This window comes from Myotis daubentonii, chromosome 5 (assembly GCF_963259705.1).
Source record: "Myotis daubentonii chromosome 5, mMyoDau2.1, whole genome shotgun sequence".
NCBI classification, from domain to species: Eukaryota; Metazoa; Chordata; class Mammalia; order Chiroptera; family Vespertilionidae; genus Myotis; species Myotis daubentonii.
Genome location: NC_081844.1, coordinates 69,254,384 through 69,279,236, shown reverse-complemented (window position 1 = coordinate 69,279,236; position 24,853 = coordinate 69,254,384). Strand labels below are relative to the sequence as shown.

Genomic DNA, 24,853 nt, shown 5'->3' with positions numbered 1-24,853 from the left:
CTAAGTGATGAGAACTTAGGATATTTAAATGATTTTGGGAGCTATAAGCCAGGAACTATGGATAAAGACCAAATATATATGAGAAATTTGTATATATTTTGGTCATCTAAATGATCAAATATATATTTCTTTTTCTTTTTTTATATATTTTTATTGATTTCAAAGAGGAAGGGAGAGGGAGAGATAGAAACATCAATGATGAGAGAGAATCATTGATCAGCTGCCTCCTGCACACCCCGAACTGGGGGTCAAGCCCACAACTGAGGCATGTGCCCTTGATCGGAATCGAACCCGGGACCTTTCAGTCCACAGACTGATGCTCTATTCACTGAGTCAAACCGGCTAGGGCCAAATATATATTTCTTATAAATTACAATAGCAAAGTTCAGCCCCTGGTCTTCAAACACAGATCCCCTACAGCAAAACAATCACATAAGTCAAAAGATACTGGCACATTAGTAGAATCTCGTTCATCTTTAATAACTATCCAGTTCATCTGATGGAAATTTCTCCCAGGACGACGCCTCTCAGTTTTGAAGGCCTTCTTTTGATCTTGTCGGGTTTCCAAAGTAGAAGTGACCTCAGCAATATGTGGCTTTCAGGCATTTAGTATAATTGAGCTAAGAAGCCTCTTTCGACGTGTTAATACTGGCTTTTCCTTATTACGTAACCCATGTTTTCATTTTCTTACCCTCAGCTACTATTCCCCTTCTCTCCAAACGTTTCCACCTTTGGAAGGGACGTTAGGTTTGGCCCCTGTGGTCGAGACTGCAGTCCATTCTTCATAGGGTAAGGTTACATAGATGCAGAACTAGTGGGCTATATGACTGACAATCTGCACACCTAATGTGAATGGAATAAAGGATAAATACTCCCCCCTCCACGATGACAGTGAATTATACGTATTTCTGGGAAGTCAATAGCAAAAGCGAATCTAATTGAAAGATTGGATTCTGGAACCAACTGCTCAAATATCATATAACCTTTCAGGAATGATTTCAGAAATGAAGGGGGAAAGTTGACTTTTCACTGAACAGATATTTTGGGGTTTTTGTTTGTTTACAGCTTGTAGGCAATGTTAGGTAAACACTGTTTAAAAACAGAGTATCTGCCCTGGATGGTGTGGCTCAGTTGGAGCCTTGTCCCACACATTGAAAGGAGGCGGGTTCGGTTCCCTGTCAAGGCACATACCCAAGTTGCGGATTTGATGCCCTGGCATGTACCTTGTTTTTCTCATACGGATTTATCGATCTCTCTCACCCTTCCTCTCGCTAAAATCAATTTTTTTTAAAAAAGTGGATCAGCCCACCTTTTGATCAATACATCATTACATGTGTAACAGCTCAAGTTCTTATACAAATGAATTATTACACTTAAGAGGAATTTACCAAAAGAATAGGGTTCATTTTCTTAAAGCACAGAACACATTCGTTACAGTTATGGAAAGTATGGAGTAAACACAGATATATAAAGGGCGTTTAAGCCAGGTAAGGTTCTTCCTCCCCAAGTGCTGTCCTGTCAAGTTTAGCCTCCTGCACACCACATACTGGGGATCGCACCATGACCTCCTGGTTCATAGGTCTATGCTCAACCACTGAGCCACGCCCACAGGGCAACATTTGTAACTTTTAAATAGTCTTAAAACCCTTACAGACTTGTAGTTTTCAGACCCTCAGGTGAGTAACGGACAGGTGGAAATGTCTCACAGGTCAGGCTAGCTTTCCCACGGGTCGTGGACGGTCTCCCCAGGGCAGGAGTGCCAACACCTCCCGCACCTGCGGCCTCCAGCCCAGCACTTCCGGCCCGAGGCCAGGAAACCCGGGCAGGCGGCCAGGGAAAGCCAATTACGCATGCGCGCCCGGGCGCAGCCTATCCGGAGCCTCCGCCTCGTGACGTCACCGCTAGCCTTGCCCGGACGTCAACCGGCGGGAGTTTTTCAAAATGGGAGCGCGGAGGCGCCGCCCAGGCCTCGGAAGGCGCCCTGGAGACCTTTCGGTGGCTGTGCTGTCGTCGCCAGGAGCGGCGGCCTAGAGAGCCGAGCCTGATGGGCGCCAAGAACTGCTGGTTGCTTGGAGCGTTGCCTCGAAGCGACCGCAAGAAGGGCGCTGATCCCGGGAGCCCAGGCCGTGGCCTGGAAATATGGCGACTTGCATCGGGGAGAAGATCGAGGTGAAAAGACTAGCGGTCCTCGGCGGGCGGGACCCGAGACCTCTGCAGGCAGGGGACCCGGCGAAGCTAACGGCTGCGGGGTGGGCGTCCAGATGCCTTGGGAGGGTCCCAACCGCCCCGGCCCTGCTGTTTGGGGGCGGAGCGGCCCGCCCCTCCGAGCCGGGGGTGGCGGCCCAGGTGCGTCGCTCGCGGCCCCGCCCTTCTCTCCCGGGACTCCGCGGCTTCGGGTCTGCGGTCCCGCCGGGGCTGCCGCGCTGGAACGGGCATCTCCAGGGGGATGGCGGTTACCTCTGGCGGGAGCCGCGGCGGGAGCCCTGGTCCCCCCGGCTTGGCTGGGGGTGGGAGAAGGGTGCGGAGGCCGCACTGAGGCTGAGGAACCAGAGCATCAGGCTACTCGACCCGGAGCCCAGCCCGAGAGCGCAGGGAGCCCCGCGAGGCGTCGACATGCTTTCCAGCCCAGACACCCGCTGCATCGAGGTGTAATACCTGCTCGAATTTTGAGTGCAAATTCCCCTCTGGACCCATTTTATCTCCTTTATCTAGCCCCTTCCTATATACTGCTGTGAGTCATCACACATATTCTTTCACTTTTAAGGATTTTAAAGTTGGAAATCTGCTTGGTAAAGGATCATTTGCTGGTGTCTACAGAGCTGAGTCCATTCACACTGGTTTGGAAGTTGCAATCAAAATGGTAAGATTATATTGATCAGCTTCTCACCTCTCCTAGAGAAGTGTAGTACTTGAGATGTCAGAAACTCCTTACCTGACAGTCTTTTCTTTGAGTGTGATGTAAAGAACGCACTTCTTAGGTAGAAGAAAATAGCCCACATCCAGCAGTTGAATTTAAGGATAACTTAGAAGGTCCTTGATCATGATTAAATAGTTGTTTTATCTTCATTAATGTCAGTAGACCTAGTATCTGTTCCAATTATACACACATGGAGTCATTGGTAGAATTCAAAGAACAAATAATGGTTTATTTTAATAAGAGTACACTTGTGCATAGTTCTGTATTACACTGACAACCTAAAATGCTCTTCTTGACTGTTAGAATGAGTAATACAAGCAATTAAGAATCCCTTATCTAAACCACTAGGGGAGTTTTGCTTTAAAGCTTGGCTAAATTGTTATTATAGATACGATAGTCGTGCTATTAAATTCTTTAAGTTGTGAGAAGGTATTAGACTGCACTGGGCAAACTTTTCTGAATGTTCACTCTGCTATGCAATCTGCTAAATGCAAGGGGAAGATAGACAACAGTAAATTGATCTCATAAAGAAGTGGGTAAAAGGAATTCAGAATATTTTAAAAGTGTTCGTTCTCTTTTCAAAGTTAACTTTAGACCACTTCATGTTTGAAAGTTTATCATCAATATCTATACCTCTCATGTTATTTTTAGATAGATAAGAAAGCCATGTACAAAGCTGGAATGGTACAGAGAGTCCAAAATGAGGTGAAAATACATTGCCAATTGAAACATCCTTCTATCTTGGAGGTAAAATACAATTTTATAAAATTCGCCATGGACATTGAATTTTTGTATATTATAATTTATTGTGCTCTTTTAAATTTCAGCTGTATAACTATTTTGAAGATAGCAATTATGTGTACCTGGTATTAGAAATGTGCCATAATGGAGAAATGAACAGGTATCTAAAGAACAGAAGGAAACCATTCTCAGAAAATGAAGGTAGGCTGCTGCTTTTTTTTTCTTTTTTAGTAGATATAAATTTTACTTTTTGTGGTTTTGAAGAATGTTGTATTACAAAATAGAACTGTTTTAATTGTTACTTTGGGCTACAAAAGGAGATTCCCCACCCCCAATTGTAAGAGCCATTAATTCCTATAAAATATCCAAGCATTACAGAAGGAAAGTAAATGGAGAAATTTGTTATTTTCCAAAACTTACACTTTAAATTAAATCTGTAGCAATTTAGTATATATCCTTTTAAATCTGTAAAAAGCTCTTTAGAGCCCTAGCCGGTTTGGCTCAGAGGATAGAGTGTCGGCCTGTAGACTGAAGGGTCCTAGGTTCAATTCTGGTTGAGGGCACATGCCTGGGTTGCAGACTCCATCCCCAGTAGGGGGCCTGCAGGAAGCAGCTGATCAATGATTCTCATCATTGATGTTTCTATCTATCTCTGCCTCTCCCTTTCTCTCTGAAATCAATAAAAATATATTTTAAAAAATAAACAAAAAGCTCTTTAGAATGCTGTTGATGACTATAAAATAACTTCTAAGTCAAGCACAAAATAACTACTGAAGCGACTTACATAGAAAATATCAAACATAAATAGAGAGAGTAGTATAATGAGCCCCCATGAAGTTAAACCATTCAACCTTTAAAACTATCAACTCGTGGTCAAATTGTTTCATTTGTATCCTTATTCCCCCAGGTTCCTAGAGTATTTGAAGCAAATTATAGACTTTAATACATATATATACATATACTAGAAGCCCGTTGCACGAAGATTTGCGCAATAGGCTTCCTTCCCCTGGCTGCCGGCACCTGTTTTCCTCCGGCACCGGTTTTCCTCCGGCACCCGGGACCCAGGCCTTTGGTCCGGCCACAGTGGAGAACCCAAGCCTCTTCAGTCTTCAGTCTTCGCTCCGCACCTGTGTATGCAAATTAAGCGCCATCTTTGTTGGGTTGTTTGCATACTCATCTGATTGGCTGGTGGGCATAGCGGAGTGACACCAATTTGCATGTTTCTCTTTTATTAGTGTGTGTATGTATGTGTAGGTATATACATATATATCTCTTTAAAAGATACAGACCTAAGAAAAATAACCACAAACTCATTATCATATCTAATAATTTCTTACTAACAAATACATAATCAGTTTCAACTTTCCCAGTTTCTTATAAATAACTTTTTACAGTTCAGTCCAGGCTCACATGTAAGGTCCATACATCATCTCACAAAACATGGTTTTCATATTATCTTGCCCTGCTAACACATTGCAGGTAAACTAAGAAAGGTGGTTGCTGATAGACTTTTTATGCGTTCAAATCTATATAACCTATTTGAAAAACAATTTGACCATATGTACTAGAAGTTAGAGAAATGTTCATATCCTTTGACTTAACCCTTTGTGGTCCAATGTTATTTTTGGAATTCAAACAGTCTGGTCCAAATTAATTGACGGGATTGAATGTTGAACTTTCTAATGTTCTTATTGCTTGATATTGGACCTGCTCCTAGTGCCTGGTCTGTCAAGTCAGCCTCAAGGTTGAACCGAAAAGGGTTAAAATAAGGACATAATTCAAATTGTAAATAAACCCATATAAATATTCATGGTGATTAATGTATTTTTCATAATACTATGTAATAAAAGGCCTTTTTATTTACTTATTTTTAAGATTGTTGTTGTTAATCCTCACCCAAGGATTTTTTTTCCATTGATTTTTAGATAGAGTAGAAGGGAGGGAGGAGGCAGTTAGAGAGAGAGAGAGAAAAACAGAAACATCAGTATGATAGAAACATACATCATATATCCTGATTGGGGCCAGGGATGAAATCTATTACCCAGGTATATACCCTTGACTGGGAATTGAACCTGAGAACCTTTGGTCCATGGGCCAATGCTCTAAACTGCTAAGCAACTGGCCAGGGCTAAAGATTTTTTTATTTCCAGAGGAAGAGAGAGAGAAACATCAATGTGAGAGCAAGATATCAATTGGCTGCCTCCTACACCAATTTCCTATAGGGAATCGAGCCGGCAACCCAGCCATGTGCCCGTCCTGTAAACAAACCAGCAACCTTTCAGTGCACGGGATGATGCCTAACCAACTGAGCCACAAGGGCCAGGGCAAGGCCTTTTTTAAATAAGACAAACCTGTAAAAACAATGAAGGAAAATAATTATTAATTTACTTAAAATTAAGAATGTGTATGGCAGAAGAGTCTGCTAACAAATTTAAATGACAAAGATTGGAAGAAAATATTTGTAAACTATATGCCTGTCAAATTAATACTAAAAATATAAGGCATGCCTAAAAAAAGGTAAATGGAGGATATAAGCAGACTGTCTACAGAAGAGAAAATACAAATGGCCATTAAATATGAAAAGATGCTCAGACTCAATGGCAATCATAATGTCAACTAAAAGAGTACCATTTTTTTTTTTACTCATTGGATTGAGACTACCTAATATTAACAGGGATATGCATAAAAATACAGCCCTTTAGAGCAGTTTGGCAAGGTATTATGATATGAAATTTAACCCTTCAGTACGGTGATTTTACTTTTTGATTTTACCATGGAGAAACACCCCATGATATGCACACAAAAAAAACAAGTATGTACAAGAATGTCTATTGGCCTATGTTTTGTAATCTTGCAATTATAGAAGTGACCCAAATTTTCATCAGTAGTTATTAAATAAAAATAAGATCTATGTGTACTGACAGAAATATCGCCAAGAAATATTGTGAAGTGGACGAGAAAGTAATGAAACTACATTTTTATACCATTTTTATATTTAAAAATCAATTATTACAGCATATTTCTGTGGATGTAAGCACAAGCATGAAAATATATACAAACTGTTCATGATGATTGCATTTTGGTAGGGTTTGGGGGACATCAGTGGACCTTTCTCTTTTTTTTTAAACAAGGATGTATTTATTGTTTGTTCATTATAAAATTTTTCTCTTAATTGCTAGAGACTTCTGGTTAACTTCCAAATGCTAATAGAATTAAGCTTCCCTTAACAGCATACAGAAAACTCATCAGTTAGAAAGGACAAAGATTAAATAAAAGGCGTACCTAATAGTCTTAAAGGGAATTAAAGAATATTATGAAATTATCAGAGTGTTATTTGTTTGGTAAAAATAAAACTAAGCTGCAAGCCAGTGTCCTAATTTTAATACTCTGGCATGTGTACTTGGATTTCATAATGTATTTTAAATACTTAAATGTTACAGTTTTTCTAAATCATAGGTTTTATGTTTTGCATAAACAGCCCGACACTTCATGCACCAGATCATCACAGGAATGTTGTATCTCCATTCTCATGGAATACTACACCGGGACCTCACACTTTCTAATCTCTTACTTACGCGTAATATGAACATCAAGATTGCCGATTTTGGGCTGGCAACTCAATTGAAAATGCCACATGAAAAGCACTATACGTTATGTGGAACTCCTAATTACATTTCACCAGAAATTGCAACTCGAAGTGCACATGGACTTGAATCTGACATTTGGTCATTGGGCTGTATGTTTTATACATTACTTATTGGGAGACCGCCTTTTGACACTGACACAGTCAAGAACACATTGAATAAAGTAGTATTGGCAGATTATGAAATGCCAACTTTTTTGTCAGGAGAGGCCAAGGACCTTATTCACCAGTTACTTCGTAGAAACCCAGCAGATCGTTTAAGTCTGTCTTCAGTATTAGACCATCCTTTTATGTCCCGAAATTCTTCAACAAAAAGTAAGGATTTAGGAACTTCAGAAGATTCAATTGATAGTGGACATGCCACAATTTCTACTGCAATGACAGCTTCCTCTAGTACCAGTATAAGTGGTAGTTTGTTTGACAGAAGAAGACTTTTGAGTAGCCAGCCTCTCCCAAATAAAATGACTGTATTTCCAAAGAATAAAAATTCAAGTGATTTTTCTTCAGAAGATGGAAGCAGTTTTTATACTCATTGGGGAAATCAAGAACAAGAAACCATTAATAGTGGAAGGGGAAGAGTAATCCATGATGCAGAAGAAAGGCCACATTCTCGATACCTTCGTAGAGCCCATTCCTCTGATAGATCTGGCACTTCTAATAGTCAATCTCGAGCAAACACATGTACAATGGAACGATGTCACTCTGTAGAAATGCTTTCAAAACCCAAAAGATCAGGAGGAGATGAAAATGAAGAAAGATACTCACCCACAAATAGCAATGTCAATATTTTTCACTTTAAGGAAAAGATATCCAATAGTTCTGGATCTTTGGAAAGACCTGCTAACAACCAAGCACTGTAAGAATAATTTAATCAAAAGCTTTTACTTTTTGAATAAACATTGTGTTAGTATTAATTTGCCATTAATGAAGCTGCCTCTAACTAAAGGGATTTACTTTTTCTAACATTGTCAGATATTCTTTGGGATCTTCTTAACTATGATTTCTATTTCTTATTAGGAAGAGAATCAGAATGATGATTTTGAATTGTAGTTAAGAATCTCTTTTAATATGAATATATGTGCTCATGAATGTGTTTGTAGAGTATATTTAATACTTGGGAATTTTTAGTTTTGTTTATATGAAGCTGGTCTAGTGCAAAAGTATATATTAAACATGTTTAGTCTCTAAAGTACTTTATTAGTAACTGTAAATACACACACAGAGAAGCTGAGTCTAAGTGATGAGTAATCATATTGTTGACTGCTTCTCACATGAAGACTAGATTTTTAGTCACTCCAGTGTTTACTTTTTTATTTTTATGATCTTTGATTTTTATGCTTATATTACAATAAGGCAATAGCCATATAGAAACATAGTTACAGTGCCATGGGGATTTTGGCATGGGAGTTTAGCTTAGAGACAATTTAGTTATGCAGATATTAGTTTCTACAGTTATTCTAAAATCTTCAGTTATTCAAATAAGAGATCTCCCTTATCAAGTTGAAAACCTATTGCCTGATAATTTTGTATTAATTAATGGGAATATTTTTTTCTTTGTTTAGCTCAAATCATCTTTGTCCAGGAAAAACTCCTTTTCCATTTCCAGACCAGACATCTCAGCTTGAAGTGGTGCAACAGTGGTTTGGAAATCTGCAAAAAATTGGTGAGTTTTTAGTGGACTATTTAATAAAAAATTGACAAGTGGACACTTAGCAAGCATTGCCATTTCTTTTTGGGTTTTCTTTATAAAATCATTTTCAATAAACTATAATAATAAAAGCATAATATGCTAATTAGACTGGACAGCTGAACAGCCTTCCAGACATCATTCCGGATGTCCTTCCTGACGAAGTCATCCCGGGACTTTGGCAGAGGCAATTAGGGGCAATCAGGTAGGCAGGCAGGCAAGCAATTAGGGGCAATCAAGCAGGCAGGCAAATGGTTAGGGGTGATCAGGCAGGCAGGCTAGTGGTTAGGGGCAGTGAGGCAGGCAGGCAGAAGTGGTTAGGGGAGATCAGGCAGGCAGTTAGGGGCGATCAGGCAGACAGGCAAAGGCAGTTAGGGGTGATTAGGCAGGCGGGTGGTTAGGGGTGAGAAGGCAGGCAGGCAGGTGAGTGGTTAGGAGCCATCTATCCTGGGTTGTGAGAGGGATGTCTGACTGCCAGTTTTGGGCCTAAACCAGCAGTTGGGCATCCCCTGAGGGGTCCCAGATTGCAAGGGGGTGCAGGCCAGGCTAAGGGACACCGCCCCCCCCCCCATGCACGAATTTCATGCACCGGGCCTCATAGTAATAACTGTTAACTATTGATTTTGAGTTTTTATGTCAGCCACTATTCTTAATGTTTATTATATATTATTAACTTCTCATAAAAAAACACAAGGATGGTACTATAGCCTTGTCTTAGGAAGAATGAGGAATTTGTGGTGCACAGGGCATAATGTGCCAATCTACCCTGCCCAAAGAAGAGATTCCCACCCAAGCACTCTGGCTCAGAGAGTTGACAACCTCTCTGTTCTTACAGCCTCTCTATAATTAGCACCACTATCAGTGCCTATAAAATATTCAAGAGGATTTACCTTATTTTTAAGTAGAAGCTGATGTGGACATCATGGTGTACTAGTGGGACCTCACATACACTAAATTACACAGCTACTAAAAACATAAACTTTTTTTTAAAGCTTATTTATTGATTTTAGAGGGAGAGGAAGAGAGAGAGAAACATGAATTTGTTGTTCCACTTATGTATGCATTAATTGGTTGCTTCTTTTTTTTTTTTTTTTTTTTTTTTGACTGAAAAGGTGCCCAATTTATTTTATGTTTTAAAGATGCAAAGGAAAACAGAACACTATTTTACAGGCCACAACTGCCAAAAACCACACAAGTTGAAAATTGGTTGCTTCTTGTATGTGTCCTGACCGGGAATCAAACCTGCAACCTTGGAGTATTGGGACAACATTCTAACTAACTGAACTACCCGGCCAGGGCCAAACCTAAACATTTTTAAAACAGCTGGGTTTGAAAGTTAAACATTTCTCTTTAATGAAATTGACAGAGTCACAGATGGTAGATTGGAAAATAATGATGTAAATAAGACAGAATAAAAAAGAAACATACGGAGAGGAGGGGATTATTTTTTCCTAAGTATTATGTTACCTCACACAAAGAGTGCATAATATGGCTGTAATTTTAAGCAGAGAATTGTTGTGTCACCTCAAGACTATTTTTTTTTCTTTTTCTTTTTTTATTTTTTCTTTTTAAAATATGTTATTTTCAAGAGCCCAAGAGAGTTAACTTTCTCATGTGTATTTGTTGAAGATGATAATTGAAATTTATATTTTTTAAACTATAAAAGTGCTGTGTACTTAATCTTGTAGTTAACCTTCTATTGCACTTATAAATACTTTTATTTAGTAGCATGGACATATCTGAGATGATATATCTGAGATTATTATTACATTTATAATCTAGTAGGCCTGCTACAATTTTAAAGTACAATATTGGATATAAAATATTTCTGTCATAATAGGAGTAGAGGGGGAAAGCACTAAAACATAATTAGGGGAAAAGTTGCGATACAGATTTTTAGAGTTTAGCATTTAAAAAATTGTCTTACTGCATTTTATATTATCTAATTTTCAGGGCTTTAAAAAGTAATGTTCTTATTTGAATACTAAAACCATGCGAAATATAAATGTGTAAAGCTCAATAACTTTTTTTAAAATGTGGATGCAAATACATTTGTAATAAAAATATTAAAGCTATGTCATATATTGCAGTTTTTTACTTCTAGTTTCATATTTTGTAGGTAAAAATGGACTAGAGACGATGGCTTCAAGAGAATAAATTTGCATATTAGATGGAATGATAACCTGGGAAATTCTCTCATTTCTGTATTTGTTGCAGTATTGGCAGTTGCTTGTTTTAGAATTAGTAGGTGACTCTAGGTGCTTAGTTTTTGCTTTGATTGAAAACTTAATTTCACATTAATCATATTAATCTTTTTAGTATTAAGAATACTAAAGGTATTCCTTTGCAATATGGCTTTAAATGTTCTTTAAAGTCACTATTTTATTATGTCACATCTTATTTGTTAGAAAAATAATGAACATTTTTGTTGCAGGATTTCTTTTGTTCCTCAAAAAAATAACATCTAGCCTGGCTGGTATGGCCCAGTGGTTGAGGGTCAACCTATGAACCAGTCAGGACACATGCCCAAGTTGCAGGCTCAATCCCCAGTAAGGGGGCGTGCAGGAGACAGCCGATCAATGATTCTTTCTCATTATTGATGTTTCTATCTCTCTCTGAAAAGCAGTACAAACATAAAAAAACAATAACAACAAACATCTGTTATAAGCAGCATGACTTGTTATGTAAGCTTGGTGTGTTTGGTTTTTTTAAATTATTTCACTCAATTGCTTTAATCTGTGTATATTACAGCTCATTTAAGAGAAACTACTGAGCACAAAAGCCTTAGCTCAAACAGAGATTTCCAGGACCATTCAGATTTGCAAGACATGTCAAGAAATGCCTGGACCGATTTAAGAGGCAAAAAGAGCCCTGGGGTTTCTGATAATGCGCATTCTGCAAAACAGCTGAACACCATGAAACATATAACTGCATTTCCTAATAAACCTGAGATAATTCCACAAGAATCTATTTTTGGCTTAGAACCTGTTTCTGAACAAAGCAAGACGAAGGATATGGAGCCACCATTGGGTTATCAGAAACGTACATTACGAAGCATTACATCTCCTTTGACAGCTTACAGATTAAAACCAATCAGACAGAAAACCAAAAAGGCTGTGGTATGTCTATAATTTTTTAAATTTATCATGTAATATTTCCTTATGTAAATTGGTTTTTGGTATCAAATATGATGGGGTTTTTTAGTTTTCTATAAAGTTCCTGTACTTCTGATAAGTGAATAATAAGCTGATTTAAAAGAAAAGAGTTGAGGTGTTTATGGAAAAAATGGCTTTTGTTTCTTCTGGCTACTTTAAAAATGGTGAATTGATACTGATACATTTTGAATTTTAAATTATTGATAATGAGAAACATTTCAAAATAATACTGGCTAGTTATTATGTTACATATTCATTCACAATTCCAACCACTAAATATTTAATAGATTACCTTTTGCTTTTGTTTTTGCATATAATCCAGACTCAAAAAGGTAAACTAAAAAATATAACTTTTTTTTAACATCTCAAACTATTTAAAAGAAAAGGAAAATGCACAAATTAAGTTTAAGAGTTTTAAAAAATATCAAGTGTGATTTGGAAATGATTTTTATTTTTTAATTACATCTTCATCCTGTTTTCCCGTTTTCTGTTGCCTTTGTTTGCCATACTATTGTCTTTTCAAAGTCCTCAGTCTCCACCCTACCTTCTGCTTTCTTTCTTTCTGCTCACTGGCTGTCGTTTCACACTTCATCATACCGTCTTACCCTTGCTCCTTATGTTTCAGCTGTGCTCAGATACACTTCCAGTCCAGACTGTTGCAGTGAAGCAGTTATTTTATCTTCACTTTGATTTGTTTTTCTGCCATGGTTAAGTACTTCTCTCTTAAGTATTATATATGTCAGTGCTGTTCTAGTAAACAAGGTAGTTCTTACTGATTTTGGTTTTGTTTTTAGGTGAGCATACTTGATTCGGAGGAGGTATGTGTGGAGCTTCTAAAGGAGCATTCATGTCAGGAATATGTGAAAGAAGTTCTTCATGTATCTAGTGATGGAAATATGGTAATGTGGATCTACTTTATTATCTTGCAGCTTTCTCACTTAAGTATTTAGCCTTCTAATCCATTGTATAATGATGTCTTTAAAAAATGTTTTTAAATTAGTTTTCCTGATAGGGATAGTGTCTCTGGAATTTAAGAACTAGAATAGCATACTACATATGTTTAAATAAATTAGTGTGGATTTAAAAATAATTATAACTAATGTCCTGGCCACTGTGGTTCAGTTGGTTGAGCGTTGTCCGGTACACAAAAGTTCTTGGGCTTGATTCCCAGTGAGGGGTGTGCATGGGGCAGCCAATCTGTGTTTTTTCCTCTCTTTCTCTCTCTCTCTCTCTCTCCCACCATCTTCCTCTCTCTCTCTCAAATCAATGAAAACATTTAAAAATAATAGTTATTATAACTAGTAACAAAATCTAAACTTTAGGCCTAAGGTTAAAAAGCAAAAAAAAACTTACTTTAGAGCATATTTAGCATCCTCTCTAATAAAGAGTTAATATGCTAATTGGCTGGCCTGCCCTCAAAGATGGCGGTACCCAGTCCCCTCAGCCCCGCCAGGGTGGCAGGCGGGCCCAGCCGCTCCACATACCTGCCTCCAGAGACCCCCAGTCCCCTCAGCCCCAGGGCTGGCCCGAGGCACAGGCAAGCCTCAGGTGTAGGCTGCCCAGCTGCCCAGGGCTGCCCAAAGGCTCAGGTAACCAAGGCTGGCCAAGGCTTGCACTGCTGGCAGTGGCAGCAGCAGAGGTGTGATGGGGGTGTCGCCTTCCCCTGATCACCAGGTCATCTCCTGCCCCTGAGGGCTCCCGGACTGTGAGAGGGGGCAAGCTGGGCTGAGGGACCCCACCCTCTAGTACATGAATTTTCATGCACCAGGCCTCTAGTTTTCAATAAAATATTTAACTAGAGGCCTGATGCACGAAGATCATGCATGGGTAGGGTCCCAAGGCCTGGCCAGCGATCAGGGCCAATTTGTGGGGCCACCCACTGGCACCCGCCTTGGCCGGCCTGGCACTGCTTGCTCGCTGGCCCCATCCACCACCACCACCGCTGCTGGTCACCTCCCTCTGCAGGGCAACCAGCGGCCTATTGGATGGAGGGAGGGCCCTCTTCACCTGCCTTGGCTTGCCTGGGGCCTGCGGGCTGGAGGCAGTTCCTGGTCAGTGCGCATCATAGGGACTGGTCGTTCCACCATTCGGTTGATTTGCATATTAAGCTGTTATTATATAGGATATTACATGTGAGCTCTTTTCATAATTTTTAAATATAGTGCTCTAACTTAATGGCAAACAATTAGAATTCTTAAAAAATATTTTGGCAGATCACTATTTATTATCCAAATGATGGAAGAGGTTTCCCTCTTGCTGATAAACCGCCTTCACCTACTGGTAATATCAGTAGGTACAGCTTTGACAATTTACCAGGTATGTAAATTTATCAGGGAACAAATCTAGATAATGGAGTTTTATATGTATAGACTCTATACATGATTATCATAGAGTTTAATATTTGGTTGTAATATTTGGTGAGATAGGATGTACCTTATTACTCCAATGTTTATTCCTGTTCTGTGTAATAATGGTAACTAACTCTGGGATATTTGTGTTGAATCATGTTAAAAGTTCAACATGAAGTATATAGTTTTTTGCTTTTGAAATAATGACTGCACTACATAAATGTTCATTTATAATTGTGGTTGAAAAAGTTTTACTCCCAGTTCAGCTCCTACACATGGATTGGGGAATAACGTACTGAGTAGTAAGACTTCACTGAGATGACAATTAGAAACAAACAAGAAAATCTGTGAAACTTAACTCTTATTAGAAATCAAAGTAGGTATACTAATATACCAATAAATACTATAAATAACCATAGCTACAGGAAGCTGTAAAAATGTACTTGTGTAAGGTAAGGACCATAAAACTGCTCTAAGAACACAAAAAGAGCTATATTTCTTTCTGAAAAACATTTGATTCTGATATCTCAGAAGTCTTTTCATTTCACTTACAAAAATTTTCTAGAATTATTGCCTTATTTATAAAAAGGAGGTGATTCAAAGAAAGCATTTTAAGATCATCATAATACCAGTCATCAGATTTTATGTATTTCTTGGGCGTTTTACTGAACTATCTTTAGTTTTTATTGAAATAATAGATGTATATCTCTAAAAATATTTTTATTTTGGTACTGGGATTACTAACCTATCAACTTGAATTTTTGAGGTAGAGTAGAAATAAATATTAAATGTTTATGTAATTTACATGTCAAGTCAAAATTTTATTCTCTTATGATAGATCATTTTTTTCTCTTTTGCTCCCTAGAGAAGTACTGGCGAAAATATCAATATGCTTCCAGATTTGTACAGCTTGTAAGATCTAAATCTCCAAAAATCACTTATTTTACAAAATATGCTAAATGCATCTTAATGGAGAATTCTCCTTGTGCTGATTTTGAGGTTTGGTTTTATGATGGTGAGTACCATTTAAAAATGGTAACTTTGGCCGAAACCGGTTTGGCTCAGTGGATTGAGCGTCGGCCTGCGGACTGAAGGGTCCCAGGTTCGATTCCGGTCAAGGGCATGTACCTGGGTTACAGGCACATCCCCAGTGGGAGATGTGCAGGAGGCAGCTGATGGATGTTTCTCCCTCATCGATGTTTCTAACTCTCTATCTCTCTCCCTTCCTCTCTGTCAAAGATCAATAAAATATATTTTTTAAAAAAAATGGTAACTTTGGCCCTCACTGGTTTGGCTCAGTGGATAGAGTGCTGGCCTGCAGACTGAAGGGTCCCAGGTTCGATTCCAATCAAGGTCATGTACCCCGATTGCAAGCTCATCCCCAGTAGGGTGTTTGCAGGAAACAGCTGGTTGATGTCTTTCTCTCATTGATGTTTCTAACTCTCTATCCCTCTCCCTTCCTCTCTGTAAAAAAATCAATACAATATATTTTTTAAAAATAAAAATAAAAATGGTAACTTTGGGGGCCATTTTCTCAATCCATTGAGATTTTGTTTCCCAGCAGTTGTCAATAGTTTGGCTTAAGTAAACTCACAAAAATTCTCAAATAAATAAATTAATTAAAATGATAATTTTTCCCCTTTTAGTTGTGGTTGGTTTTTTTTTTTTTAAATATATTTTATTGATTCTTTACAGAGAGGAAGGGAGAGAGATAGAGAGTTAGAAACATCGATGAGAGAGAAACATCGATCAGCTGCCTCCTGCACATCTCCTACTGGGGATGTGCCCGCAACCCAGGTACATGCCCCTGACCGGAATCGAACCCGGGACCTTTCAGTCCGCAGGCCAACGCTCTATCCACTGAGCCAAACCGTTTTCGGCTGTGGTTGTTTTTAATTCAACACAGTAATCTTTTAAGATTATATGTATGGCACATACATATATACATATGTGTATATATATGAATTAAGACACTCAGGTGAACACATACAAAATTATCCTATATAATAAAAAGGTAATATGCAAATTAACCCTCATGCCCTTACAATATGGCTGCCTTTGACCAGGCCGGTAGGGGAGTTAGTGAGTGACTACCAAATGACTGAACAAGCAGGCTGCGTAGGGCGACCAGGCCAGCAGGGGGGTTAGTAAGGGATGACCAAACGACTGAACAGCAGGCTGCATGGGGCAACCAGGCTGCCAGGAGGGGGTAGTTGGGGATGACCAGGCTGGCGAGGCGGGGGGGGGATTAGAGGCGACCAGGCCAGCAGGGCGGGGGTGCAGTTGGGGGCAACCAGGCTGGCCGGGGGGGCAGTTGGAGACAATTAGGCTGGCAGGGGGGGCAGTGAGGGGTGACTAGGCCAGTGGGGGGTGCAGTTAGGGGCGACCAGGCCGGCAGAGGGGGGCAGTGAGGGGTGACCAGGCTGGCAGAGGGGGTAGTAAGGGGTGACCGGGCCAGCGGGGGGGCAGTTAGGAGCGACCAGGCTGGCAGGGAGGGGACAGTTAAGGGCAATCAGGCTGGCAGGGGGTGATCAGATCAGCACGCAGAGACAGTGAGGGGCAATCAGGCCAGCTGGGGCGGGGTGGGGCAGTTAGGGGTGACCAGGCAGGCAGGCAGGTGAGCAATTAGGAGCCAGCGATCCAGGATTGTGAGAGGGATATCTCACTGCTGGTTTAGGCCTGATCTCAGACCGTCAGTCGGACATCCCCCAAGGGGTCCCGTATTAGAGAGGGTGCAGGCTGGGCTGAGGGGAACCCCCCCCCCCCAATGAACGAATTTTATGCACCAGGCCTCTAGTCTATAATAATAAAAGCATACCATGCTAATTAGAACATATGACCTTCCAGACGAAGCCAGGGCTGCGAGGGAAGCCCAGGTCCTGGGTGCCAGAGGGAAGCCAATGCCAGCAGCTGGGGGAAGGAAGGTGTACTCTTGCACGAATTTCGTGCATTGGGCCTCTAATGAGAATTATAAATGTGCAAAAGAATAAAACAGAATTAGAGAATCTTATGTTCCAAATCTATTCTATAATGATGATTTACTGTTTAATCTGTAAAGATCCCTACTTTAAGGGACACTAAGCACATACACTTACACAGTACACATATAATGATAGCTGCCTTTCAATTGTGTTTTTATATGAAAGTAGTGATTTTTTTTTTACAATATCCTGTGTTTCATACTTAAGCCAGGTATGTGTAGAAAAGAAAAATGGATAACCTATATTTACTTTGAGAGCCTCATTTATTAATGATCAGTGAATGAATATAAATGATACTGTGATCTAGGAGCCATTATGTATTGGTATAATATAAATCTAGGAATATTTAAAGATATGGTAAAAGGTAGTTTTCTTATTTTTTAAGGAACAAAGATACATAAAACAGAAGATTTAATTCATGTGATTGAAAAGACTGGAAAATCTTACACCTTAAAAGGTGAAAGTGAAGTTAATAGCTTGAAAGAGAAAATAAAAGTATATATGGACCATGCTAATGAGGTATGTACCTACTTACAGGTTTTTCATACCTATTAACTGATCACAAATGACGAAGTAATGACGAAAGCACTCTTCTTTTGAAATAGGGCCATCGTATTTGTTTAGCACTGGAATCCATAATTTCAGAAGAGGAAAAGAAAAGTGGAAGTGCTCCCTTTTTCCCAATAATTGTAGGAAGGTAAATGTTTGAAAATTTAAAAAGTATGGCTAAAATGTATAGGAAATGTTATTTTAAAAGTTTGGTGATTACATTATGAACATTCTTTACCTTTCTATAAATTGTAAACTTTAAGGGACTATGCTTGGTCATTTCTTTCTCCTTCAGAAAACCTAGTAGTACTAGCTCACCTCAGGGCTTGTCACCTCCTCCTCCTATGGATCCAAACTACCTGATGAGTAAAATGATCGTAAATAGTGCTGCTTCTCCGGTACAGGCACCAGCACTTAATCCTTCTGTGAGTATGTATATGTCACTTTTGTATCTAAAGTCCTTCAATGATTGCCTGATGCCCTTGATGTAAAATTAAAGCTGCTTATTATCACCTTCTGTACACACTTTACGTATATTAATACCTACCTACTTTTCTAGCCTCACACCGAGCTACTTTACCCGAGACTTGCTCGGCCTGAGCCTCAGAAGCCTTCTTTTAGTTCTGAATAAGTCAAACTCTCAGGGCTTTTTCACATGCTGTTCACGTGACCGGGAAATCTTTTCCCCGACCCCTCAAAGGGTAGTTCTTTCTCACCCATCAGTTCTCAGCTTAAATCTTACCTCAAATAGGCCTAACCTTCTGAGAAAATATATTAAATTAGAGATTGTTGTTTTATTTGTACCTGTAAAGTCCCATTAACTACTTTTATATCCACGATAGGCTTATCGTTAAATAAGCTTACTGTATTTTTACTCAATGAACTATTATGCCAATGAAGACTAGACAACAATGTAGTATAAAATACAACAGTGGAGAAATACATGTTTATATACATACATGTATGTACGCACACACATATATATATACATACTATGATTGCAATTGTGAAAAATATCTTAGGATAAAAGAAAAGATATCTACTAAAATGAAAACAGCAATCGTGTGATTTTTTTTCTGAGTTTTCTAATTTTTCATAATGTGGTTATTCTTTAATTTTTAGTTTTTGTTCTTAAGAAAACTTACTCTAAGCTGATGAAAAAAACAATCATTTTCTACTTTTACTGAAGTTGGCTTATAAAAATGGGAAGGCATAATATCCTTCTGTCTTGTACTGTTTATAGATGGTTACAGATGAAGGACTTGGCGGTACTGTCGCAGCTTCTGGAACAAACATCCCTTCTAGTAGTCTAAAAGATTGTTTTCCTAAATCAGCACAGCCTTTGAAAACTGTTTTTGTGAAAAATGTTGGTTGGGCTACACAGGTGAGAAATTTTAGAAAAATGAATTTTCTTAGTATGTTTGGTTTCCATAGTGATTAGATAATTATCCCCAAATATAAATTATTTTAAAGGTTTCTCTTTGCAAGAAAGTTTTTACACCTTATTTTGCATTGGTTGAATCATTTTTTTAAAAAAAATTTTTTTTACTTGTGTACAGTTGGAAAATTAGACATTGTTAGTAACAAATTGCTTACTAGGACATGGGTGGCCTATTTTTGCCCTTGTTTTTTAAAGTACAGGTCATGATAATGGCTAATTGTTAGGAGTTTAGAATGATGTCCAGGGCATTTTAAATTTTAGAAACTTTGTAATCTGTATTACTACAGTAACATTTATTTGGCCACAATGGACTTTTTAAAAAAATATATTTTATTGATTTTTACAGAGAGGAAGGGAGAGGGATAAAGAGTTAGAAACATTGATGAGAGAGAAACATTGATCAGCTGCCTCCTGCACACCTGCTACTGGGAATGTGCCCACAACCAAGGTACATGCCCTTGACCAGAATCAAACCTGGGACCTTTCAGTCCGCAGGCTGACACTCTATCCACTGAGCCAAACTAGTCAGGGCCACAAGGGATTTTTGCATTTGAAAGTTAAATCCACATAGTGTTTCAAGTTTATAGAATTTTATGTAGGTGTGAAAGTATATGTGTGTATCATCTGAAAGCTTGAAGCTTGGAGACTTTTGAGGATAGCACATGTAATTTTCACTTAACCGTAAAGTAAAATGCAGCCTAGGCCTTTATGGGGGTAGGAAATTAAAGAAAGGGGATTCAATATTTGTTGAGTACCTGAGATGTGGTACCATGTTTTTCACATATATTGTCTCATTTCTCCCAATAAAACCTAACATTGTTGTTATCTCCTTAAGTGTGGCTTATAATTGTTGATTGGCTTGCACTGTCCTACTTAGTTGGCAGTCTGTATTTACACCCAGTTCTCTGATTCCAGAGTCCATGCCACTCTATTAGGAGTGGTACATCATAAATATCAGTGGCTAAAGGGAAAGGTTTCAAACTTAAGATATTAGGTTCTCGGGCTGAAGAGAAATTCATGTGGCCTACAGACAAAGAATAGAAAGAAATCCTCATTTTAAAAAGTGCTGCTTTTGTTATTTCCTAAATCTATACTTGGTTAAAAATACTACTTAAAAAATACTATTGGAAAACAACAATAAAAACTACTCTGATGTACTACTGGAAACAGGATTCATTTACAATAATTTTAATATTTTAATACCCTAACTATTAAAGGAATAGTCTGAAAAAGACATGCATTTTCTCAATGCTATTATTATCACAGCTCCTAAGAGGTTTGTTGTTTTTTTAACTATGTAAAACCTGATAAACATGAGTACCTTTTAAGAACCTCAGACCCTCTACTCTTATAGTAATTTACAACACTTCATTATTTTTTCTAGTTAACTAGTGGAGCTGTGTGGGTTCAGTTTAATGATGGGTCCCAGCTGGTCGTGCAGGCAGGAGTATCTTCTATCAGTTACACATCACCGAACGGTCAGACAACTAGGTAAGTTCTTAAAACACTGGTTGAGATTCAGTTCTTTGCTATAAATTTTCCCTATACATTGAAATAAGTGATTTAGTAAAGTTACTGTTTTTATTTTGACAATGTTTCTATTATTTAAACTATTAATTATTAGGAGTTCATATAGTCTTTTGTTTGTTTGTTTTTATTTCAGAGAGGAAGGGAGAGAGAGGGAAACATCAATGATGAGAATCATTGATTGGCTGCCTCCTCCTGCACACCCCGCAACCTAAGCATGTGCCCTGACCATGACTTCCTGGTTCAAGGTCTATGTTCAACCACTGAGCACACCAGCCAGGTCCTATAGTCTTTTTAATGCATATTTTATGATTCTCTGCATGATTGTAGGGTAAATGGTATGGATAATCCACTGCAAGTGATTAGATTTTTTGTAGTCTTAATCCATAGCCTAACTAGGTTGGCCCTTTTCAGAAATAATAGACTTCTAAGTGTAAGTAATATACCTAAACAGTTTACGTCACAAAACATAGAAACTAGGCTCTAGCTGGTTTGGCTCAGTGGTTAGAGTGTCGGTCTGTAGACTGAAGGGTCCAGGGTTCAATTCCAGTCAAGGGCACATGCCCTAGTTGCCAGCTCGCTCCCCAGTATGGGGCATGCAGGAGGCAGCTGATCAATGATTCTCTCTCATCATTGATGTTTCTATTTCCCCCTCTCTTTCTCTCTAAAATCATTAAAAATATTTTTTAAAAAAACAAAACATAGAAGCTAAAAATATTTTTTAAGAGTTCACCAGATTTTTTTCTCAAATGAAAGGCTATATTGTCTTATCTAATGTAAAGTAATTAATGATTGGAACACGTTTTGAATTTATATGTTCATTCTGTATGAAAATGTATGGCAGACACCATGCTAAAAATAGGGATCTTGCAATAGCAAGAGTAAGCAATATTTTGGTTTCCATATTTCAAACCATAAGTTACTAAAAAGAGGTAGGGTTGATGATGATGCCAATACCAACATGATACTTTATGAGAAGTGTTTATTGTAAAGGAATTACTTGAGACAAATATAGTTTGTAGATATCTATCAATTGCTTTTTTAAAAAATGTGTACATGTGCAGTGCCGTCATTTAAAAAACTACACATGGCCCTAACCGGTTTGGCTCAGTGGATAGAGTGTCGGCCTGTGGACTGAAGTGTCCCAGGTTCAATTCCGGTCAAGGGCATGTACCTTGGTTGCGGACATATCCCCAGTAAGGTGTGTGCAGGAGGCAGCTGATTGATGTTTCTCTCCCATCGATGTTTCTAACTCTCTATCCCTCTCCCCTCCTCTCTGTAAAAAATCAATAAAATATATTAAAAAAAAAAAAAAAAAAAAAGAACTACACACGAAGTTAGAGGCTTAGTTTAACAAGTTCTTTCAGTTGCTCCAGAAAGTGGATGGATGCAGATATAAAATGGGTAGAATCCATGTTTCAGATGATAAAATTTCAGATTATTTGATATAGTCATTTGGAAATTGTTAACATTTAAATAGAAATGTAGTCATACGTGTTTAGCTTAGTATTTTCCTTTGATTAGGACCTGCAATCTAATAAGGAATCCAGATCTTCAGGTTGCTTTAGAAATTATAAAGCCAATTGAAGTGTTTTGGTCTAATTTTATTTTTATTTAAATACATTTTGAGATCGGCCTATTTAGAAAGGAAGTAAATTTGGTATGCTTAACTTGATTAGGTATCTACTTTAATAAATAATTTTGTATAATTTTTCTGAGATACCTCTGTCAATTGAAGAATCACTGAAAAATATAAATTTTGGTACTCTCATATGAACCAAGTAATTAAGTAATATTTTTGTCTTTTTTTTTTTTTCACTTAGATATGGAGAAAATGAAAAATTACCAGAATACATCAAACAGAAATTACAGTGTCTTTCTTCCATCCTTTTGATGTTCTCTAATCCAACTCATAGTTTTCACTGATTAAAGCTCCTTTTAGATATATAAGCTTAATAAATAATGTTTTTGTTGGCTTTCAAGGAAAGTGACTTTCTCTTATTTAAAATAACCTTCAGAAAGCCTTTCTATAGAGGAGAATTTTAATCTATACCATAATGGATGTATCCTAATGAGAGAACAAAACAGAATGCAACTTAAATCATTTATAAAATATAGTGGTCATAGATTAAAATAGGACACCTAACAATCTCTTAAAAGCAAAAATATAAATGGTGTGTGGTATGTTTGTGCTCTTGTTGTTTTCCCTACTTCTCAGACATAATGAATCATGGAAAAAACATGCTGGAGTTTTTAAATTTTTGAACATGTAAATATGTATTTATGTTATAAGGAACATATGTAAACATGTATATTTGTTTTATATTTATTTTTGTAGCACCAGTTTCTGATGAAGCATTTCAACCAATGCATTTTATATTAAAAACAAAACGAATAAATACAGTGATAAGTTACTTTATTCTTTGATTTATTTAACTGAATACTTATTATAAAATGAAGCTACTAGTAAACTTGTTTTTAAGTTTTGGTGCCTGTTTGTTTAGGAGGAGCCAATTAAATTTTTAAAACTACTTTTGCAAATGGTAAACACATTGTTTCCCTACACTTATTTGAAAATATGTGTATATTGTAATGATAAACAGTTTGACACTGAAGAACTTAATGCAGTTAACATGATGGAATGGAATGCCTAATAGTGGGACAATCATCCCTAATGAAATACTTAAAAAAGAATAGAATGAAACTACTTAAATATGATATAGACTGTTTAACCTAATGTTTTCTGCTGAATTTTATACTCAGAGATATACTGGAGCCAATTCCTTTAAGTAGACAGGAATGCCCAATGAAACAATTATTCAACAATGTTTTTAAGGGTTTTGTCTCAAAAGATACGAACAAATGATTCACAATGGAAAAGGATATATGCTCAGCCACATTTAGAGTTAGAGAAATGCAAATATGTCCTTTTATCAGAGATTGGTGAAAAATAGTAAATGAGCAGTGCATTCTCAGATGTTGATTAGAGTATAAATGATAATCTAATATATATTTGGCAGTATCTATTAAAATTAACACATTTTAATACATTGGTAATCCAACTTTGAGGAAGAAAATAATGTAAGGAAAACATACCAGAAATAGAAGAATTTCCCTCTTAAAAATGGAAATAATTAAAAGAATTCCTAGCTAAGTTTTGCTTTGACAAAATTTAATTAGGTATACTTTTTATAATCTCTTTTGGTCTTAATGTGTCTTTATGTTTCAGGTATTTCTCTTTTACTAGTATATAACACTAGAGGCCCAGTGCACGAATTAGTACACCAGTGGATCCCTTGGCCTGGCCTGCGGAGATCAGGCTGCAACCAGCTCTCTGACATCCCCCAAGAGGTCCCGGATTGCAAGAGGGCAGTCCTCGAGTTACGCACCCCGGAAGCAGGCTCCCTCCTCTCTGGTTCCAGGTGCATCACCTGAGAACCACAGCTGCCAAGTCACCTCAGCTTGGCAGCTCCTGCGTTGAGTGTCTGCCCCCGGTTGGTCAGTGTGCATCATAGCTACCAGACAGTCACTTGGGCTTTTTTATATATATATAGACTAGAGGCCCGGTGCATGAAATTTGTGTACTGGGGGATGGTGTCCCTCAGCCCAGCCTGACCCTTTTCAATCTGGGACCCCTTAGGGGATGTCCAACTGCAGGTCCCACTGTGGGATTGGGCCTAAACCGGCAGTCTGACATCCCTCTCACAATCTGGCACTGCTGGTTCCCAAACGCTCACCTGCCTGCCTGCCTGATTGCCCCTAACTTCGTCTGCCTGCCTGCATGATCACCCCCTAGCCACTCCCCTGCCAGCTTGATTGATGCCTAACTGCTCCCTTACTGGCCCGATCACCCCCAACTGCCCT

General features: G+C 38.3%; 1 protein-coding gene across 2 annotated transcripts; it reads left to right on the top strand.

Moving 5' to 3' along the window:
* Positions 1 to 1,898: 1,898 nt before the first annotated feature.
* PLK4 (polo like kinase 4) lies at positions 1,899 to 22,976 on the top strand. Of its 2 annotated transcripts, none has more exons than XM_059698076.1 (16): positions 1,899 to 2,169; positions 2,765 to 2,860; positions 3,569 to 3,664; positions 3,745 to 3,859; positions 7,137 to 8,157; positions 8,864 to 8,964; positions 11,740 to 12,107; positions 12,938 to 13,042; positions 14,357 to 14,459; positions 15,357 to 15,506; positions 17,858 to 17,991; positions 18,078 to 18,169; positions 18,317 to 18,446; positions 19,265 to 19,405; positions 20,847 to 20,953; positions 22,813 to 22,976. In XM_059698076.1, exons 1-16 carry the CDS (start codon positions 2,140 to 2,142, stop codon positions 22,913 to 22,915), a joined length of 2,892 nt encoding a protein of 963 aa, XP_059554059.1. In that variant the 5' UTR covers positions 1,899 to 2,139; the 3' UTR covers positions 22,916 to 22,976. The 2 variants fall into 2 exon arrangements, with proteins under 2 accessions (XP_059554059.1, XP_059554058.1); XM_059698075.1 differs by lacking the exon at positions 1,899 to 2,169 and adding an exon at positions 2,423 to 2,646.
* The last annotated feature ends 1,877 nt before the right edge of the window (positions 22,977 to 24,853 follow it).

What these genes read in the sequence shown, in the direction of transcription:
- PLK4 (XM_059698075.1), top strand. Translation starts at nt 2,614, where the DNA reads ATGCTTTCCAGCCCAGACACCCGCTGCATCGAG. An exon ending in ATGTTGGTTGGGCTACACAG is followed by an intron (nt 19,406 to 20,846) that starts GTGAGAAATTTT and finishes TATTTTTTCTAG; the next exon opens with TTAACTAGTGGAGCTGTGTG. An exon ending in CCGAACGGTCAGACAACTAG is followed by an intron (nt 20,954 to 22,812) that starts GTAAGTTCTTAA and finishes TTTTTCACTTAG; the next exon opens with ATATGGAGAAAATGAAAAAT.